Source organism: Lutra lutra, chromosome 10 (assembly GCF_902655055.1).
Source record: "Lutra lutra chromosome 10, mLutLut1.2, whole genome shotgun sequence".
NCBI lineage: Eukaryota > Metazoa > Chordata > Mammalia > Carnivora > Mustelidae > Lutra > Lutra lutra.
Genome location: NC_062287.1, coordinates 8901412 through 8920113, shown reverse-complemented (window position 1 = coordinate 8920113; position 18702 = coordinate 8901412). Strand labels below are relative to the sequence as shown.

General features: G+C 41.0%; 1 protein-coding gene across 1 annotated transcript; it reads right to left on the bottom strand.

The window, feature by feature from the left end:
- Nucleotides 1–7865: 7865 nt before the first annotated feature.
- Nucleotides 7866–18700, bottom strand: SDHD (succinate dehydrogenase complex subunit D). Its single transcript, XM_047747514.1, has 4 exons — nt 18543–18700; nt 14995–15111; nt 13412–13556; nt 7866–8846 (listed from the first exon to the last, which is right to left on the bottom strand). The coding sequence occupies exons 1-4, from the start codon at nt 18592–18594 to the stop codon at nt 8681–8683; spliced, it is 480 nt and encodes a 159-aa protein (XP_047603470.1). The 5' UTR covers nt 18595–18700; the 3' UTR covers nt 7866–8680.
- Nucleotides 18701–18702: the final 2 nt, after the last annotated feature.

Here is an 18702-nt window from a genome sequence, read left to right as displayed (position 1 = left end):
ATGATCAAAACTATAGAAGATATAGGAGATGCAATAAAAGAATATATAAATTTGAAAACAAATGGATATTATTTGTCTATATATCAAAGGAATTTCTATAGTTTACTAAGGTAGAAAATTCAGTAAGATACATGTATTTGTCTAACATGTTAGGATTAATTACATTTTAAAGCTAAAGGCAAAAGTTTTTTTTGTTTTTTTTTTTAAGATTTTTTTTTAAGATTTTATTTATTTTATTTGACAGAGATCACAAGTAGGAAGAGAGGCAGGCAGAGAGATAGAAAGAGGAAGAAGCAGGCTCGCCGCTGAGCAGAGAGCCCGATGTGGGGCTCGATCCCAGGACCCTGGGATCATGACCTGAGCTGAAGACAGAGGCTTTAACCCACTGAGCCACCCAGGCGCCCCTAAAGGCAAAAGTTTTAAATCTATTACCCATTTGTGTATTTGCATATGTGTAACCATATACATATGAAGACATATTAGTACTAAAGATGGATCTTTTAATCTGGTTTTTGTGCCTCTGTCACTCTCTTGAATCAGTCTTATCTCACTTCAATTTTTTTAAAGATTTTATTTATTTATTTATTTATTTATTAAAGATTTTATTTATTTATTTGATAGACAGAGATCACAAGTAGTCAGAGAGGCAGGCAGAGAGAGAGAAGAGGAAGCAGGCTCCCCGTGGAGCAGAGAGCCCGATGCGGGGCTCGATCCCAGGACCCTGGGATCGTGACCTGAGCCGAAGGCAAAGGCTTTAACCCGCTGAGCCACCCAGGCGCCCCAAGATTTTATTTATTTATTAGAGAGAGAGAGAAAGTGAGCAGAAGCAGGAAGGGGTGGAGAAGTAGACACACCACTGAGCAGGGAGCCTGACACAGGGCTCCATTCCAGGACACTGGGATCACAACCCAAGCTGAAGGTAGATGCCCAACTGACTGAGCCACCCAGCACCCCTATTTTTTTTTTTTAAGATTTTATTTATTTATTTGACAGAGAACGCAAGCCAGGGTAGCAGGGGAGGAAGAAGCAGGCTTCTGGGAACATGACCTCAGCCAAAAGCAGACGCTTAACTGACTAAGCCACCCAGGCACCCCCTTACCTCACTTCCAAAAAAAGCTTTCTGTTGTATAAATGTATGTCATCACTCTAAAGCAAAATGTTTCCTTGTATTTAAGTATCTATGATTATGCCTACATATAATAACAAATTTTCTCTGGTAATTTTCATTTCTTAAACACAAGGTTTACATTCAGAATAACAGAATTGTTAAGAGGCCTTTTAGGGACACCCTGGGTGGCTGTTAGTTAAGCATCTGACTCAGGTCACAATCTCAGGGTCATGGGATCCAGCCCTGCTTTGCGCTCAGTGCTAGGTGTGGAGCCTGCTTAAGATAGTCTCTCTTTCTCTCTCTCTCATTTGCTCTTCCTCTGCCCTTCCCCTGCTTGTGCTCATGAGTACTGTGGCTCTCACTCTCTCTAAAATAAATAAATAAATCTTTAAAAAGTGGGGGGTAGCCCTTTTATACCTAAATGCTTTGGGGAGTATCCCAGGTGGCTATAATTTTCCTACTTTATGAAAGGAGAAATACTAAAACCAATTAGGCATGTTTGGTATTCCTCATATCCTGATTAGCTCAAACTCCTGTATAAGCTGAACTTAAAATGTCCCAGAGATCTGCCCAAGGGATATACATGTTTGACAGGCCTTTCCTTTTATAATAACCTTTATTACAATAATCTCTAACTTTGGGCCTTCCTAACTATGCTAAACTGTTTGTATTGTAAATCAAAGACAGGATCGTGTTTTAGTGATGCTTATTTAAAAGTAGTAATCAGGTAAGTTCATTATCTTCTAAAATATTACTGCATTGTCTGCTTCCTTTATAATTATTAAATGCTATTCTAATCTAAATCTAGCTGCCTTACTTCCCCTCCCTGATAAAGAATAATTCTGATATTGTTCAAAAGCTCTTAAGCTCTAACTACCACCCAGTCCTGGTGTAACTGATACTATCCTGCACAACCCCGATATATTACCATTTGATGATGACTCATAACTTAAAAAGAATCAAGATATACTTTGTGCTAAACATGTTGTAACTTCTGAAATATTGTTCTGGAATCTTTTGCAATCACCATCCCATTCTTGCTAAAGAATTAAGGATTAAAGTCCATACTGTCTATGGATAAGGATTTAGTACTGCTTGAGATTTCAGCATTGATTGTGCAATCAGGAGTGTTCTGGGGCAGCTGCCTGGCTCAGTTGGTAGAACATCAGCTCTTGAACTCAACAGTTGTGAGTTTGATCAAGCCCCAAATTAGGCATGGAGCCTACTTTAAAAAAAAAAAAAAAGTTTTCTAACCTCCTTAGGCAATGCAAACAAAAACTGAAATTATTTTCCTATTGACAACACCCAAAGAAAAGTTTCCATTATTAAAGTTCACACTAAAGTTAACACCATAAACCTTACTATCATACAAAGAGCCCTTTCCAGCATTACCAGCATATTTTAAAGGCTATTGTTCAGATTTCTATATAAGAAGGACTATCTCAAATGTTAACACTGCCCTCAACGCAGGTGAGAGGGTGGGTAAGGGGAAAGGCATTTGCTTTGTAAAGGCTGTTTTGTACCGCTTGGTAATTCCAAAACTACTTCCAGGCTGCTATTATTTGAACCGAAGAAAATATAATAATAACCCAAATTACAGAGACAAAATTGGTTTAAACTGTATAAAAATATTAGTCAAAGGAATTTTTACCCAGGAGGCTCAAGAAGGAGTAAAATTTTACTTATTTTAATTATAATCTAGAAAACAAGAAGATCATTTGAACATTAACAAATGGATTTTTTTAATCAAGTCTTAATTTAAATTCTAGTTAATTAACATATATGGTAAAATTGGTTTCAGAAGTAGAATTTAGTGATTCATCACAAGTGTCCTCCTTTTTTTTTTTTTTTTAAAGATTTTATTTATTTATTTGTCATAGAGAGAGAAGCGAGAGTGAGCACAGGCAGACAGAGTGGCAGGCAGAGGCAGAGGGAGAAGCAGGCTCCCCGCCAAGCAAGGAGCCCGATGTGGGACTCGATCCCAGGACGCTGGGATCATGACCTGAGCCGAAGGCAGCTGCTTAACCAACTGAGCCACCCAGGCGTCCCACAAGTGTCCTCCTTAATACCCACCACCCATTTAATTCAGCTATCCAAATTATAACCCTTTAAGTACTTTTATCTTTAAGATTTTATTTATTTATTTGAGAAAGAGAGAGAGAGAGACCAAAGAGAACAAGAGAGAGAGTGCACCAGTGGGAGGGAGGAGCAGAGGAAGTGGGAGAAGCAGACTCCCAACTGAGCAGAGAGCCTGACATGGGGCTTGATCCCAGAACCGTGAGATCATGACCTGAGCTGAAAGCAGATGCTTAAGTGACTGAGCCACCCAGGCGCCCCAACCCTTTAAGTACTTTTAAATAATAGTTTCGAACTTTCATGCTTAGACTGAAACTTTCCTTAGTTCTAAGGTTTATACCAAGGCCTAATGACACTCAATTTACTTTTTTTTAATGTTCTGTTAGTCACCATACAGTACATCATTAGTTTTTGATATAGTGTCCCATGATTCATTGTTTGCATATAACACCCAGTGCTCCATGCAACCCGTGCCCTCCTTAATATCCAACACTGGTCTAACCTACCCCCACAACTTACATTTTTAAAAATCTCCATAAACTCTCATATGAAGTTGTTATAGAAAGACCCCATGAGGCTGGGCTTGACTCATCCTCTAACAGATTCCACCTGTAGTATGTTGTAATTGTTACATTAAAAAAAAAAAAAATCTCATACACATAGTCTGTATGTCCAACCTAAAAGCTATTTTTCTGAAAGGCTTTTCATCAGACATTTTTGTGCCTCCCTCACCCCAGCCACCCACATGATATACAACTAGGACACTAGATTAGAAGAGATACCAATAAAAGCCAGCCTTGGAACGACACTGGAAGTGACCATTTCAGGTACTTTTAACCTCACACAGAGTTCTCGAGCTGCAGGCCCACAGCCATGGACACATGCTACCCAGGGTCATGTAGGGATATCCAGACCCACTGCAGATGGACCCTGACATCCAGCTATAAGGACTCTGGAGAACAGACAACTTTCCTAAACAGACATCTACTGCCCAAGATTCTCTGGATCAAGAGCACCGGGTGCAGGGCTACCTTCTCCGAAGATTCTCACCCCCGATCTGACTACTGACTTGTACTTAAACTTCCATCTCATTTTGTTCATAGTCTGTCTGAAAATTCTGCCAGGATCTGAATTCTCCGTGGGTTGGTTTCTGTTTGATCTGTGCTGACAAGTCTTGTTCGGGGTGTTTCCTATACGTATTATGATTTTTTGCTGGAAGGTCACATTCATTAGAACTTTGTGGGAATTTTCAAGGCTTGTTTTGGAGAAACCTTCCTCCAGAGAAAATTTGTTTACTTCCTACCAGGGACCTGGGACACCACCAATCCAGGTAAATGTTAAATTAGCAGCATGTAGCCTTGTTATAAACATGTGGATAGTATGAACTCGGGCCACAAACTGGCGTAAGGACTGGCCCTTAGCCACATGCTCTCAGAGATGTTCTTTTCTCCAATCAGAACCACAGCAAGTCAGACAAGTTTCTCCTCTCTCTGCTTTTGAAGGTAAAAACTATTTTTCTAAGTCACCCTCCTTTGAGGGTAACTCTTCAGGGTTCCTAGTTTTAGGGAGTTTCCAATTTAACTCCAATTTGAGCCCAGAGCTTTGCTCCTCACCTCTATGTTACCTTCTTAAATCTAGAGCTCTAGGCCACCTGAGATGAGAAAATGATCTCAGGACAAATGATTTACCTCCTTATGCATGCATATTTTGTTCTGGCTTGAGAGCATTTCCTGGAGCAAGATGACTCATGTTTTAAAAGGTGCTTTGGATTTAACATCCTAGATGCATTGCAGCAAAATAATTTCTAAAATTTAGTCTGTCATATTGCCAAAAATAGAAATCTTTTTTTTTTCAATATTTTTTTTAAATTTTATTTATTTGACAGACAGAGATCACAAGTAGGCAGAGAGGCAGGCAGAGAGAGAGAGAGGAGGAAGCAGGCTCCCTGCCAAGCAGAAAGCCTGATACGGGGCTCGATCCCAGGACCCTGGGATCATGACCCGAGCTGAAGGCAGAGGCTTTAACCCACTGAGCCAACCAGGTGCCCCCCAAAATAGAAATCTCAAAATTCTATCTCTTCCTGGATATCTTATAAATTCAAAGCTTTCGTAGTGACCCATCCCTGCACTGTCATATCTAATTTTCCTCCAAAAATTAATGACCACTTCCCATCCATCTATTCACAACAAAGAAATTGAACATATACTCCCTCCTCTCTTGATCTTTCACACCCCAGTATAGCTCTTATTGATTCTAAGTTCTAAACATCTCTTAAATTTGTTTTCTTTTTCATTCTGGCTACTACTGCCTTTCATCATCTTTTCCGTGTTGCTGAAATAATCTACCATTTCCCTGCTTACCTCCCGCAAATGCATACTTGACACAGCTGCCAGCATAACCTATTTAAAATAAACATGCCCAGGGGCACCTGGGTGGCTCAGTGGGTTAAAGCCTCTGCCTTCGCTGGGATCATGATCCCGGCGTCCTGGGATCGAGCCCCGCATCGGGCTCTCTGCCTGGCAGGGAGCCTGCTTCCCTTCCTTCTCTACCTACCTCCCTGCCTACTTGTGATCCCTGTCTGTCAAATAAATAAATAAAATCTTTAATAAATAAATAAATGAAATAAAATTAACATAACCATGTCATTTGCACACTTAACCATCTTCAGTAACTCCCCACTGCCATCAAGACCGTTTCAGTTACTTACCATGGCTTGGAAGGTCCTTTATATAATCAGTCCCCCCTGTGCCGTAGTCACAAGAAATGATGCACCCTCTTCTGCTTCCTTGGCCACCTGTCAGCTCCTTTATCTTTCAGATACCAGGTCAAGACTCCTCCAGGAAACTTGGAAGCAAATTCTAACTGCACCTCTCGTTAGATCACTGCTGTGCTGACCTATTACTGCACTTGCCAGTGTACTGCCACATACAGTATATAACTTAGCTGTTGTCCCAATGGGACCACGAATTCCTTTCAAGGGCAGAGGACTTCTCTCTTTACCCACAGTACCTGCCACAGTGCCAATTACATGAGGTACCTAATATCTGTCAGATGAAAGAATGTTTTTTCATTTCTACACCTTTAAAATTGAGTCCTACTTTCTGCTGCCGCTAGAGTTCAGGCCCCTTCTTCCTTTATCCTCCTCCATGTCCTGCTCTAGGTTACCAACCTTCCTCATGTTACCTAAGTCCTCTCTAAAGCAGTTCTAATCATGTGTGGCTTAGCCTCAGAAACCTACTGCTGGTAGCGCCCGCCTCATTTCCCCTGCTGTCTCAGCAGCTCACAGCAATCCGGTAATTTCCTACAGTGACAGCTCCGCACCGCCCTTGTTACAAAAACAACTGGGACCTGGAGCAGGCAGTACCCAACCAGCCTCCATTCAAACTTCTCAGTCCCCACCTAAAGAAGCTTACCAGCATTAGACAGCTTTCCAGAACCAACTGTGGTCTGATGGTGCCGGTGATAGCTACAGGATCCCCATATTACCCAGTCCCTGCCCTCCCCATTTCAACTACATGGAAAACTCCACTTTACAGCAGTGGTGTCCTGGGAGCTGGGCGGCGGGGGGGACGATGCGAGGGGGGATCATTGTCTATAGAGAACTTTAAGCCAGTAATAAAACTGACAAAAGGTCTGCTTTTTATCTTCGTCATGAGCCAACAACCCTAAACAATGTCAGTTTTACTACTATTTTATTAGTAATTTTACTACATATGTTATCATATTTCTCCCTGCCAAGGCACACTGGCCCACCACCACCACTCCTGGGTGAGCCACGGCTATTCTGGCATCACCCCCTTTGGGAGCCGTTAACCACCCTGAAACAGAAATAATCACCTTTTCCTGAACACTTAATATCCATCTGAGTCTCCGACAAGGCCATAAGCACATTAAGGGGAGATTATCTTTAGCCCCTACTACAGACATTCATGAACACACTTACCCTCCTAGCCAGCTCCCCTTCAACAGTCTGCCTCAGCTGCCCAGTAAGGTCTTCTGTGAGGGGAACACGCCAAGTCCCAGTTCCTCTATGCTGCTAGGAGAAACAAACCATCATGCCTTACACTCACCCTCAGATCAAACTGACTGCATCCAGAATGTAATTTAAATTCCAAAGGCTGGCGTTTACAGAACATCATAATCTGGACCTCCTAATTCCTACTATAGTTGACCCTTGAACAATGTAGGGGTTAGGGGAACTGACACCTCACACCGTCAAAAATCGATGTGATGCCCCAAAAACTGAACTACTAATAGCCTACTAGTGATGGAAAGCCCTACTGGTAACATAATTAACATATATTTTTATATGATTTATATATTATATTCTTAAATTAAGCCAGAAAAAAAAATATTAAGAAAATCACAAAGAAAAAAAATACATTTATAGTACTGTACCGACAAAAAAAAAATCCACATTTATAAGTGGACCAGAGCAACTGTGTTGCTCAAGGGTCAAATGTATTTAATCTGTATACTCTTCTCATACCAAACTATTCATACTCAGTGTATTTTTGCCTATTACACCTAAGTATTTTTTGTATTATGGTACTTTGTAATTTACCTAACTGCTGAGTCCTAGAAAGAAATTTAAACAGTCCTGTTTTATTGGTGTATATGCAACAGACACCAGGTTCTCCTGAATTAAAACTAGGGACAGTTAATACAGAAAAGAGTAGAATACATTTTTATTATATAGAATTTTATTTTAAAAAAAAAACTTTATTCTCATAGAATACATTTTCACATTAGAGATTCCTACAGTGGGAAAATAACAATTTATTACTTACAGTTTTATTTTTGTAGACAGATTATTTTAGGACAAGTAAAATAAACAGATTTGAGGATTAATTCTTGGTTTAGAATCTACATTACTTTGATACATCTATGAGGGGACCTCTTCCCTACATGGAACTTCTCTATACTCAGAAGCTCTCCAGGCTCTTCTTTCCAGGATTTAGAAATTAATAATGTAAAATATCAGTATTTCCTAATTTTAAAGTTTCCCTTGGACATGTAACCATCAATAACTGGTACTGACTGAACAGAGAGGGAAATTTTCAAAAATTAAACACTAATTTTCTACAAAGTCTTTACTTACAAATTAACAGGCTTTCCCTTTCTCCATCATTCCAGGACAAAAGACAAAAGATCAGGTATTGATAGTAATAAAGCTGAATTCCCTTTAAGAATTTGATATGCTAACAGGCAAAAGCTCATACATAATGGTTAGTTATGCTATGAGTCTTGTGAGAAGCTGGAAGACAACCCCACAAATTCCGAACAAGAAACCCAGTCTCCAAATTTCTTGAATACAATTCCTCTTCAACCTTTTCATCAAAGACTAATTTCTAAAAATAACCAGGTGATTTCTAGAAGAGGTTTGTCTCACCAATGGACTTATCTGTTATTTCCTCCTTATTGTGAGCTGAATGGCATGATAGAGCAGAGGCAAAGAGGTGTACAATCAATTCTCAAGGTATTAAGTCAAAAAGGTCAGAGCTTCCACAGCATGGCAACAGCTTTGCAGATGCCCACGTCATGATAGTTGAAATAACAAAGCCCAGCAAAGGTTAAAGCCGAGAGTGCCAAAACGCCTGCCTTGACAGCTTTCTGCAAAGCATCCCCTCGAACGTAGTCAGTAACCACTTGTCCAAGGCCCCTAAAAAAAAAAACACAACACAGTGCAAAAGAAAAATCACAAGTCAGAAGACTATATGACTAACCTGACTGCAAAAAACTGTCAGGTTCAACATACAACTCATGGTAACAGGAATCCTAAACTAAATGAAGGAACCAAGAGTCTCCTAATAATACAATAAAGACATCTCTATTCTTTAGATGTAATTTTCCAGAGTTATTTGTATCAAAGATAGCAGTTAATTACCACTCTATTTACAAAATCTTGGGGTTTGAGTTTTTTTTTAAACTAAAACAAACGCTCAAGGGGCACCTGGCTGGCTCAGTCAGTGCAGCATGTAACTCCTGAGTTCAGGCTCATGAGTCTGAGCCCCAGATTGGGTGTAGAGATTACTAAAAAAAATAAATAAACTTTAAAATAAATGCTCTACAGAGTCTTCCATTAATTCAAAAAAAAATTTATGAAGCAGATATTGTGTATGAAAACCTGTTACAGATGTTGAAAGAACAGCAAAGACAGCATCTCTGCCCTGATGGGACAGATTCTAGTGAAGGAGGGGAAAAGGTTATGTTTTAAGTAGGGAGTAATCTAAGTAAGTAGTGACCTTATTTTACTATTAGTAACAGCTTATTGAGATGTAATTCACACGCCATGGAATTAACCCTTTTAAGTAATCTCTAAAGCCAATGTGGGGCTCAAAATCACAACCCTGAGATCAGGAGTCACACACTCCTCTGACTGAGCCAGCCAGTTGCCCGCAATTAACCCTTTCAAAGTGGCTTTTAGTATAAGCATGAAGTTGCACAACATCATCACTATTTAGTTCTAGAACATTTCATCACTCCAAAAGAAACCCCCTATCCATTAGTCCCTTACTCAACTAGTTTTCTGTCTCTACGGACTTGCCTACTCTACATTTTAGAGAAATCATACAATATGTGGCCTTTTGTATCAAGTTTCTTTCATTTCACATCTTCAAGGTTCACCTATGTTGTGGCAGGTATCAGTACTTCAACCTTTTGTGTGGCCAAATAATATTCCTTTGTAAGAAGCTATTCATCAGCTGATAGACATTTGGATTGTTTCTACTTTTTGGTTATTAGAACTATTCATCAGGAGATAGACATCTGGATTGTTTTCACTTTCTGGCTATTATAAACACTATGAATATTACGATGCAAATTCTCGTGTGAAGACATATATGTTCAACTTTGAGGGGTATACACCTGAGAGTGGCATCACGGAGTCATACGTACCTCTAACTTTTTGTTAGAACTGCCTAATTTTTCCAAAGTGGCTGTAACTTCTTACATTCCCACAAGAGACATATGAGGACTCCACCTTCTCAATATCCTTGAAACACCTGTTACTGTCCCTATTTTTGATGACAGCCATCCTAGTGAGTGTTAAGTAGTATCTCACTGTGGTTTGGATTTGGGGGTTTTTTGTCTGTTTTAGGGAGGGAGGGCGAGACACTCTTAAGTAGGTTCCATGCCCAGCGCAAAGCCCGACTCAGGGCTCAACCCCACAACCCCAAGATCATGACCTGAGCCCAAATCAAGAGTTGGATGTTTAACTATCTAGGCACCCACTGATTTGCATTTCTATAATAACAAATGACGTTGTGCATTTTTTCATGTGCTTATGAGCCATTTGTAAATCTTTTTTTTTTTTTTTTAAGATTTTATTTATTTATTTGACAGACAGAGACCACAAGCAGGCAGAGAGGCAGGCAGAGAGAGAGGAGGAAGCAGGCTCCCTGTTGAGCAGAGAGCCCCATGCGGGGCTCGATCCCAGGACTCTGGGATCACGACCTGAGCTGAAGGCAGAGGCTCTAACCCACTGAGCCACCCAGGCGCCCCAACCATTTGTAAATCTTTAGATAAATGTAATTTTACCTTTAAAAAGGTCACTGGCTATAGTATGGTAAATGGACAGTGCAGGAAGAAGGGAGGGGAGCAAAAACAGAAACAGAAAACCACTCAGGAGGCAAATAAAATGCCTTGGCAAGTACTGGCTTAACCTAGGCTGGTGAGAGGGGAGATGGTGTGAAGCGACAACTGAGGCAAGCTCTGTTCTGAGGAGAGAGCTAACAGCTGATGGACTAGATGTGAGATAAGACAAAAAGAAGTATCTAGAATAACTCTGAGGATTTTGGGCTTGAGCAACTAGATTTTACTGAGTTAGGGAAGAACAGGAAAGGAGGTGGCCTTCAGGAAAAATCAAGTGAGATATGGGGGAAAGACAGATTCTGGGCCATGATAAATTTGGGAGGACTATCAGACATCCAAGTGGACTGTGTTAGTTACACAAATGGAAATACAGGTCTGTAGATCAGGGATTGTGTTAGTTACACAAATGGAAATACAGGTCTGTAGATCAGGGAAAGAGGTCAGATCTGAGCTCACCTCAGGAAATAAAGGGAAATGAAGAAAGCGAGACTGAGCCCAGGCAGAGCTTTATTATTCAGAGGTCAGACAAGAGGAGGAGCAGGCATCAGGAACTGAGAAGGTACAGCTAGTGGGGCAGAGGAAAGTAGCATCCAGGAAGTCAAATGGAAATTATTTAAGGAAGGAATGGTCAATTAAGTTGAATGCCGCTAAGAGTTCAATTAACAGGAGGACGGAGGACAGCTGGATTTGGAAAAATAAAGGTTTTTGGGGGGACTTTGGTAAAAATGACTTCAGTTATGTAGTTGGGATGAAAGTCCAATTAATGTGGGTTAAGAGAGAATGGATGCTGAGGAATTATAGAAAATTACAGACAACTTTTTCAAGCCATGATGTGTGCGTGTGTGTATGTGTGTGGCAGAGAGAGAGGGAGGGAGGGAGGGAGGGAGAGAGAGCGAGCAAAGGGAGAATTAGTAAGGTAAGTGGAGGAGTATAAAATAAATGAAAAATAACAATACATTACTTTAGAATTACCTCTTATTTCTGACTTTTCATTGATTTAGATGGATCTCCTGCCAAGAACTACATATTAGAGAAAGCTCACTATACTTGTGATCTACATATGCAACAGGAATCCTTCACTTTGAAAGGTCTACCTGGTTAAAGGGTAATTCCCCAAGCCACCTTAGAATAGTAGGTAAGCAAAAGCCCCTTTAACACTAGCTACAAAATCATTCTGACAAGTCACTTAACCTCCCTGGGGTTCAGTTTCCACACCTGTAAAGTAACAGGGTTGGTTAAGACATTCCCATGTCCTTTCAGCTCTAGCAATACAAAAATGCTTCCCTTACCCACAATATCATAATGTCCTTGTAAAACAACATAAAATGAATCACTGAAAGAACAAAAGTTACTCACAAACTTTTCAGAAGGTTCATTAACTTAGAAAATCTAGCAAACTACACTGGATAAAATAAACAGAAACTAGAAATTCATTCATTCAATAAATATTTACTTAGTGCTATGTGTCAGGTATTGCTCTAGGGACTAACGACACATGAGCAAACAAAAAGTCAAAAATCTCTTGAGAAAGGGCAAGACTGAACTGTGGTGTCTCAGGACAAGTGGGTGATAAAACTACGATGAAATGCAAAGAAGTGATTAGTATAAAAATCAGGATAATGGTTCCTGGTAGGAGGACGCTGAGCAGTTATGACTGAGGCAGAACACAAGGAAGAAGCTTCTGCAGTTCTAGTTCTTGACCTGGGCAGTGTTATCCTTGTAATAATTCATTAAACCATTGATTTCAGTCTAGGGCTTCTTTGTATCTGTGCTTTCATTCTAACGAGGGGAGACAAGGAGTATAGAGAATAATAAATACATTATATAGTATATCAGAAGGTAATAAACAATACTGAGAAAAATAAAATCGGGGAGAGAGATAAGGAATGCTGGGAAGGACACCGCAATTGCAATAAGTGGTTACAGAAGGCTTCATTGAGAAGGTGACATTTCAGATGTGAAGGAAATGAGGAACAAGCCAAGTGTGTAATTAGAAAAAGAGGGTATTGGCCAGAAGCAAGAGTAAAAGTAAAGTTCTGTGGCCTGGCGTGTCCCTGGCATGTCTAAGAATAATCAAAGCCCGTGAAAATGTGGAAGAGAGTAGCTGGAGATGAGGGAAGAAACAGGCCAAATTATGTTGGGTCTGTAGACCACTGTAAGAATTCTTAGTTTGAGGGAGGTTAAGAGACTACAAAATATTTTGAGGAGGATGTTTGACCTGACTTCATACTTTAACAGGATCCCTGGGGCTGCTGCGTCAGGAACAGACAGAAGGAGGACCAGTTAGGGCACTACTATGGGAATCAAAGATGATGACCAGGTTTGGGGCATGAACAGTTAGAAGAATGGAAATGCCATTAACTCAGATGAGCCAGAGTGCTGGAGGAGGAGATTTGGGGGAGAGTAAGAACTTAGTTTTATAACACATTATATTCAAAACGCCTATTAGCTACGGAAGTGAAGACACTGAATAGGCAGGTGGACACATAAATTGGGCATATAAATATCTTACATGTGTTTTAAAGTTATCTACAGGTCTGAGTATCTCAACTTCTTCATATGCAGTAATGAGACAAGCTCACAGCTAATGAGCTGAGCAGACAACACTGACACTGAAGGGACTGCTGTACTTGCCAGTGACTGTGGAGAGTGAGGGCCGCGGCCAGGGAGTAGTCCATCGCAGAGCCAGGATTCAAATAAGCAGCTGGAATTAGGCCCAGGAGCAAAACACTGACAACCCTCTCACCAGTCCAGTGGAGAGATGCAGCCTTAGAACCAGCTGCGGAAAGGAGGAACCAGACTTGTAAGAGTTGAAACGGAGAATCACACCATCTCTCATATTCAATATTTGCGACAAAATAACCCAGCTGACAGGACAGCAAACAGCATGCATTTAAGACTCAGCTCTGAGCATAAAGAGAACAAGATAAAGAAGGTACTTGAGAAAGATGCTACCTCCCTTCTTTGAAATTCTTTAACGCAGGGTGCCTTGGTGCCTACATAGACTGATGAGAAGACTGACCCACTTTGTCGAGAGGCAAAAAGATGAATGAAGTACCTTTGCAGAATCACCAATCTCGAACTTTAGTACAATGGACAGATACCTTATGAATATATGTTAATTCCACCTGAGAAATTCCTTTACAAAATTACTTGAATTTATACCTCTAATCTTGAGAATTAGAAGTAAGGTAAAAATAAAAATCCTTCGAAAGCAAAATTAAGCCAGCCAATTCGAAAAATTCTGATACAAACTTTTAGGATTATGGTCCTTCTTCTGTCCCATTACTTATGAAGAGCCCAAAACAAATATGGAACACGAGAACTTCTTTTAAATAAGTGAAAAACGAAATGGGCATTAAACATTTCTTGGGGAGCCTCTATCCTTTTTTGGTTACAGACCCCTTTGGGACTCCAATGGAAGGATGGAGATGATTCTCCAGAAAAATGCACATGGACACACATAGTAAAAACTGTGTTTACGACTTCTGGGGCTTTCCTTCAGTGCACATACTCCAAACTAATTTACCCCACTCTGCTAAATTTAACTGAACTTAGCAAAGGAATGGAGAAAGAAACAAAAGCTTTCCAAAAATAAAATAATTCTAAAAAGCAGAAAAACTATACTTGCCTAATTTCTCATAACTCAGATGCAACTAAATGTAAGTTGTTGACTCAAGCATGAAGGTTAAGTCTTTATCTCTGCAAAATACAGATCTCTCCAGAGTTTAAAACTGGAAATAAGAGTTAACTCATTATTCACCTACAGATTTGCTATAATTCTGACCCCCAAAAATGCTATGTAATTTTAATATTGACCTAAATAAAAATAAGCCAGTCAATTACAGCTACAAATATGTATGACTTTTTAAATTATCTACTATTCCAAAATATTTGTATCTGGGTCCTCTCCATCAGCTAAAAAAGTAAGATTGCCTATATTGTACAGACTCTTCCTACAGAGCTACTTTCTTTTTAAAAAAAAAAATTGAAATTTTAATACTTAGATCAGAAGGTTCTCTATGAGTATAAATGGCATCATTCAACCAGGCTGGTATTGTCTAATAAAGGTGCAGGCTAGGGAGGTCTTCATCTGACAGAGCTGGACATAAGAGTTCTGTTCCACAGATAGGAAATCCTGCCAAAGGCATGAAAATTTGCCCAGATGAAGAGGGCAAGAGCCCAAAAAGCAACAGCAATGAAAAAAAAAAACATACAATAGTGGTTGGGTGATAGGTGAATATGCTGTGTTCTACACCATCCTGGGGCAGACTGGTCCTGAAGAAATGCTGAGACCTGAGCAGGTCTGACCACGGGGATTCGGACAAACAGAGCTGAGGAAAGAGACATTAGGGAGGTCATAAACACTTCTCCTTTAACAGGCCTTTCCTTTTTTTTTTTTTTAATTAACATATAATGTACTATTACTCCCAGGGGTACAGGTCTGTGAATCGTGAGGCTTACACAATTCACAGCACTTACCATAGCACATACCCTCCCCAATGTCCATAACCCATCCACCCTCTCCATACCCACTTCCCCCCAGCAACCCTCAGTTTGTTTTGTGAGATCAAGAGTCTCCTATGGTTTGTCTCCCTCCCGATCCCATCTTGTTTCATTTTTTCCTTCCCTACTCCCCAAACCCCCCACTTTGCCTCTCAAATTCCTCATATCAGGGAGATCATATTGATAATTGTCTTTCTCTGATTGACTTAGTTAGCTCAGCATAATAACCTCTAGTTCTATCCACGTCGTTGCAAATGGCAAGACTTCTTTTGATGGCTGCATAGTTTCTATATATATATCTCACATCTTCTTTATCCATTCATCTTAACAGGCCTTTCTGATAACCATAAGCAAACTACTAGAGCCCAAATAGGGGATGACATCTCATCAGCAAAATGAAGACAGTATTTCCCTGGGGAGCTATGAGTCATACTAAGTTGCCCCTCAAAGATTAAAAAATCAATGAACCACTTAAGTAAAAGGACTACACTTTTACTAATTTTATAAAGTATATTAAAGGGCGCCTGGGTGGCTCAGTGGGTTAAAGCCCCTGCCTTCGGCTCTGGTCATGATGGAGCTGCATCAGGCTCTTTGCTCAGCAGGGAGCCTGCTTCCCTTCCCCTCTCTCTGCCAGCCTTCCTGCCTACTTGTGACCTCTGTCTGTCAAATAAATAAATAAAAATTTATTTAAAAAGAAAGTATACTATAGCTCCTTCCTCTTTCCATGTGTTCATCTATTCATCCAACAAACATTCACTACATGTTAGAGTATGCTCTAGACTGGAGCAGGAGATAAAAAGACAGACTTTGTCCTCAAGGAATTCAGTCTAGGTTGGAAAGAACATCTATTACCATCTTCCTTTTCAAGATCAGTTTCTCGACATGTACTTTTTTGGGGGAGTGGGGAAGGCAGAGGGAGGACAGAAAGAATTTTAAACAGGTTTCACACCCAGCAAAGGCCCAACATAGGGCTGGATCTCATAACCCTGAGATCATGACTCCAGCCAAAAACAAGAGTTGGACACTCAGATGACTGAGCCACCCGGACGCCCCTCTTGAACTCATCCTTTTCCGTTCCCCTTTAGATTCTATCTCTTAGTTAAAAAATAGACCTAAGTTCACACAACTTCACCACTTACTAGCTGTGAAGTGATGAGCAATTAAGTTAATTAAACAGGCTCTCTAAGCCTCAATGTCCTCATCTGCAAGATGAAAACAGTAGCACTTACTTCATAATACTGTTGAAAATTAAAATACCCAAGGTGCTCACCATAATTCCCAAAATGTCATAAATACTCAATAGAAGGTAACTTCTCTCCTGTGTCTTTCACCTTTCCTTCCTTCCTGTTGGCCATTTCCCACTCACTGATGTAATTTATGTGACCCTTCCCTTGACCCTGTGTCCTCTAATGCCATGCACTCTTTCCCTGCTCCCTTTCTTCTCTTTCCAACTATGCTTCTTTAAAGTGTTGTCTAAATTACCTCCACTTCCTCACTTCCCTATGATTCTTCAACTCTGAAACTCATTTTATCTGCACTACAACTGCTTTGTTAAGTTGCCAATGGTCTCCGTGTGGTCACATTCAACAATTACTGTTCAGTCTTCCATCTTATTGGGCCTTTCCTCTCTTCTTTTCTGATGAACTCCCTTCTAGTCCCCCCTTTGATCCTCTGACATCCTATGTGAGTCTCCTCCTGCATCCACTCTTACATGTTTTCCCAACATTCTATCATCTGCCCACTGCTCTCCTCACATCCTCAGCCCACCCTTGGCCATTTTGAGCACCCAGCTTATACTACCTGTAAGCTGATGACGCCTCATTCTGTATCTGCAGCCCTTCTACGTCTCCAGTGTTTCAGAAGTTTAAGTGCCTGCTGGACCGCTCTCCTGAGATACCCTACATGGTCCTCAAACTCACCATGCCAAAAACTAAAACCATCCTTCAACTCACTCTTTATAGCAAACCTGTCTTCCATTTGTATGTTCCCCACTTTATTTAATGACATCCCAGCTACTCTTTACCTAAAAATCTGTGAGTCATATAAAACCACCCCACACCCCCCAACTGTCAATTGCCAGCTCATATTGATATATCTCCTTAACATTTCCTGAGACAATCTGCTCTTTTTTATACCATTTCCCAAGTTCAGGACCTCACAGTCCTTGCCTACACTACTACAACAATGTCCTATCTCATCTCCCTGACTTGTGTCTTAGCCCACTGCCATCTCCTATGATGGCCATGTGCCACAGTGTTACCCAAGGGGCCAATCGAAACTCAACTCTATGTCAAATCTTTCAATGATGCCCTTTACATCAGGTAAACCCATTCTCCTTATCAAGGAACGTTCTTCCTTGATTTGATTCCAGTTCACCTTTCCAGATTCAGCTCTCATTCCTCACCCTGAGCTTCATGCTCTAATCATATCTAGTTTCTCTCCTACCTCGCAGTCCCTACACCTTCATCATCACTTTTGCTCATCCCAGTAGTTAGTTCCCTAACCCCTGTGGCCTTCCTTATCCCCAAGAAACACACACTTCCTCCGGGAACCAAAACAGGGCAATTCTTTAAAAACACCAGCTAAATATGCTCCTCCTCTGGCGTGGCATAGCAATACATGTGCAGCACAAGACTTTTTGCTTTATGTTCGATTATGTTTACCTTTATGTTCGATTACCTTTACTTTACGTTCGATTACGTTCGATTGTGTTTCCCTATAAAAAGGAAAACTCTTCGAGAGCAGGAACTGTTATACAAATATGTATCCCATTCCTACCACGGTGCCTGGTTTAACACAAATGTCCAGTTCAATGATTATTGAAGTGATTTCCAGAACCCCCTCTCCACCAACTCCAGGGTAAATGGGCAAGGCCAGGCATTGAGGCTCAGAGCCTAACCCAATTTTCCGATGCGGGGTGGGCGCATTCTAAGGACAGTGAATGGGGAAAAATCAAAACAGAACATAAAAAGAACCCTTAAGAATAGCCTTAGCAGAACTGTAACTTCCAGGAGCTCTTTTCCAGATTACCCTATCCCCGTGTCGGCCCGGAGCGGGGCAGATACGTGCTCGGGAGGACATCTGGGCGCGGAGACACGGTGGTTATCGCTGTGGTGTAGACCCGGGCCAGATCCGCCAACAGGACGGTGGAGGGATTCCCTGCTCAAGAGGCCTCACCACCCCGCAAACAAATCCTCGCCGCACTCCCTTCCCCGGCTGGAGGTTGCCCTAAGAACCTCCCGCTGCCAGGACGCCTCACCTCGGCCTCCTTGGGCACCGCACAGGACACCCAGCCTCCAGAGACTCGCCATCGCTCTCCTGAAGCCTCAAGGTCACCCAGCAACCCGGAAGCAGTCCCTCGACAACTTCCCGCCCCGCTACGACTCAAGAAAACCGGGAGAAGGAAAATGCTGGGTGAA

Coding starts and splice junctions, on each gene's coding strand:
- SDHD (XM_047747514.1), bottom strand. CDS start 18,594: ATGGCGAGTCTCTGGAGGCTGGGTGTCCTGTGCGGTGCCCAAGGAGGC. Junction 15,112..18,542: donor CGGTGCCCAAGGAGGCCGAG/GTGAGGCGTCCT, acceptor CTCTTTCCTCAG/CTCTGTTTGTCCGAATCCCC. Junction 8,847..13,411: donor CTCACTCTCCACAGTCACTG/GCAAGTACAGCA, acceptor TTTTTTTTTTAG/GGGCCTTGGACAAGTGGTTA.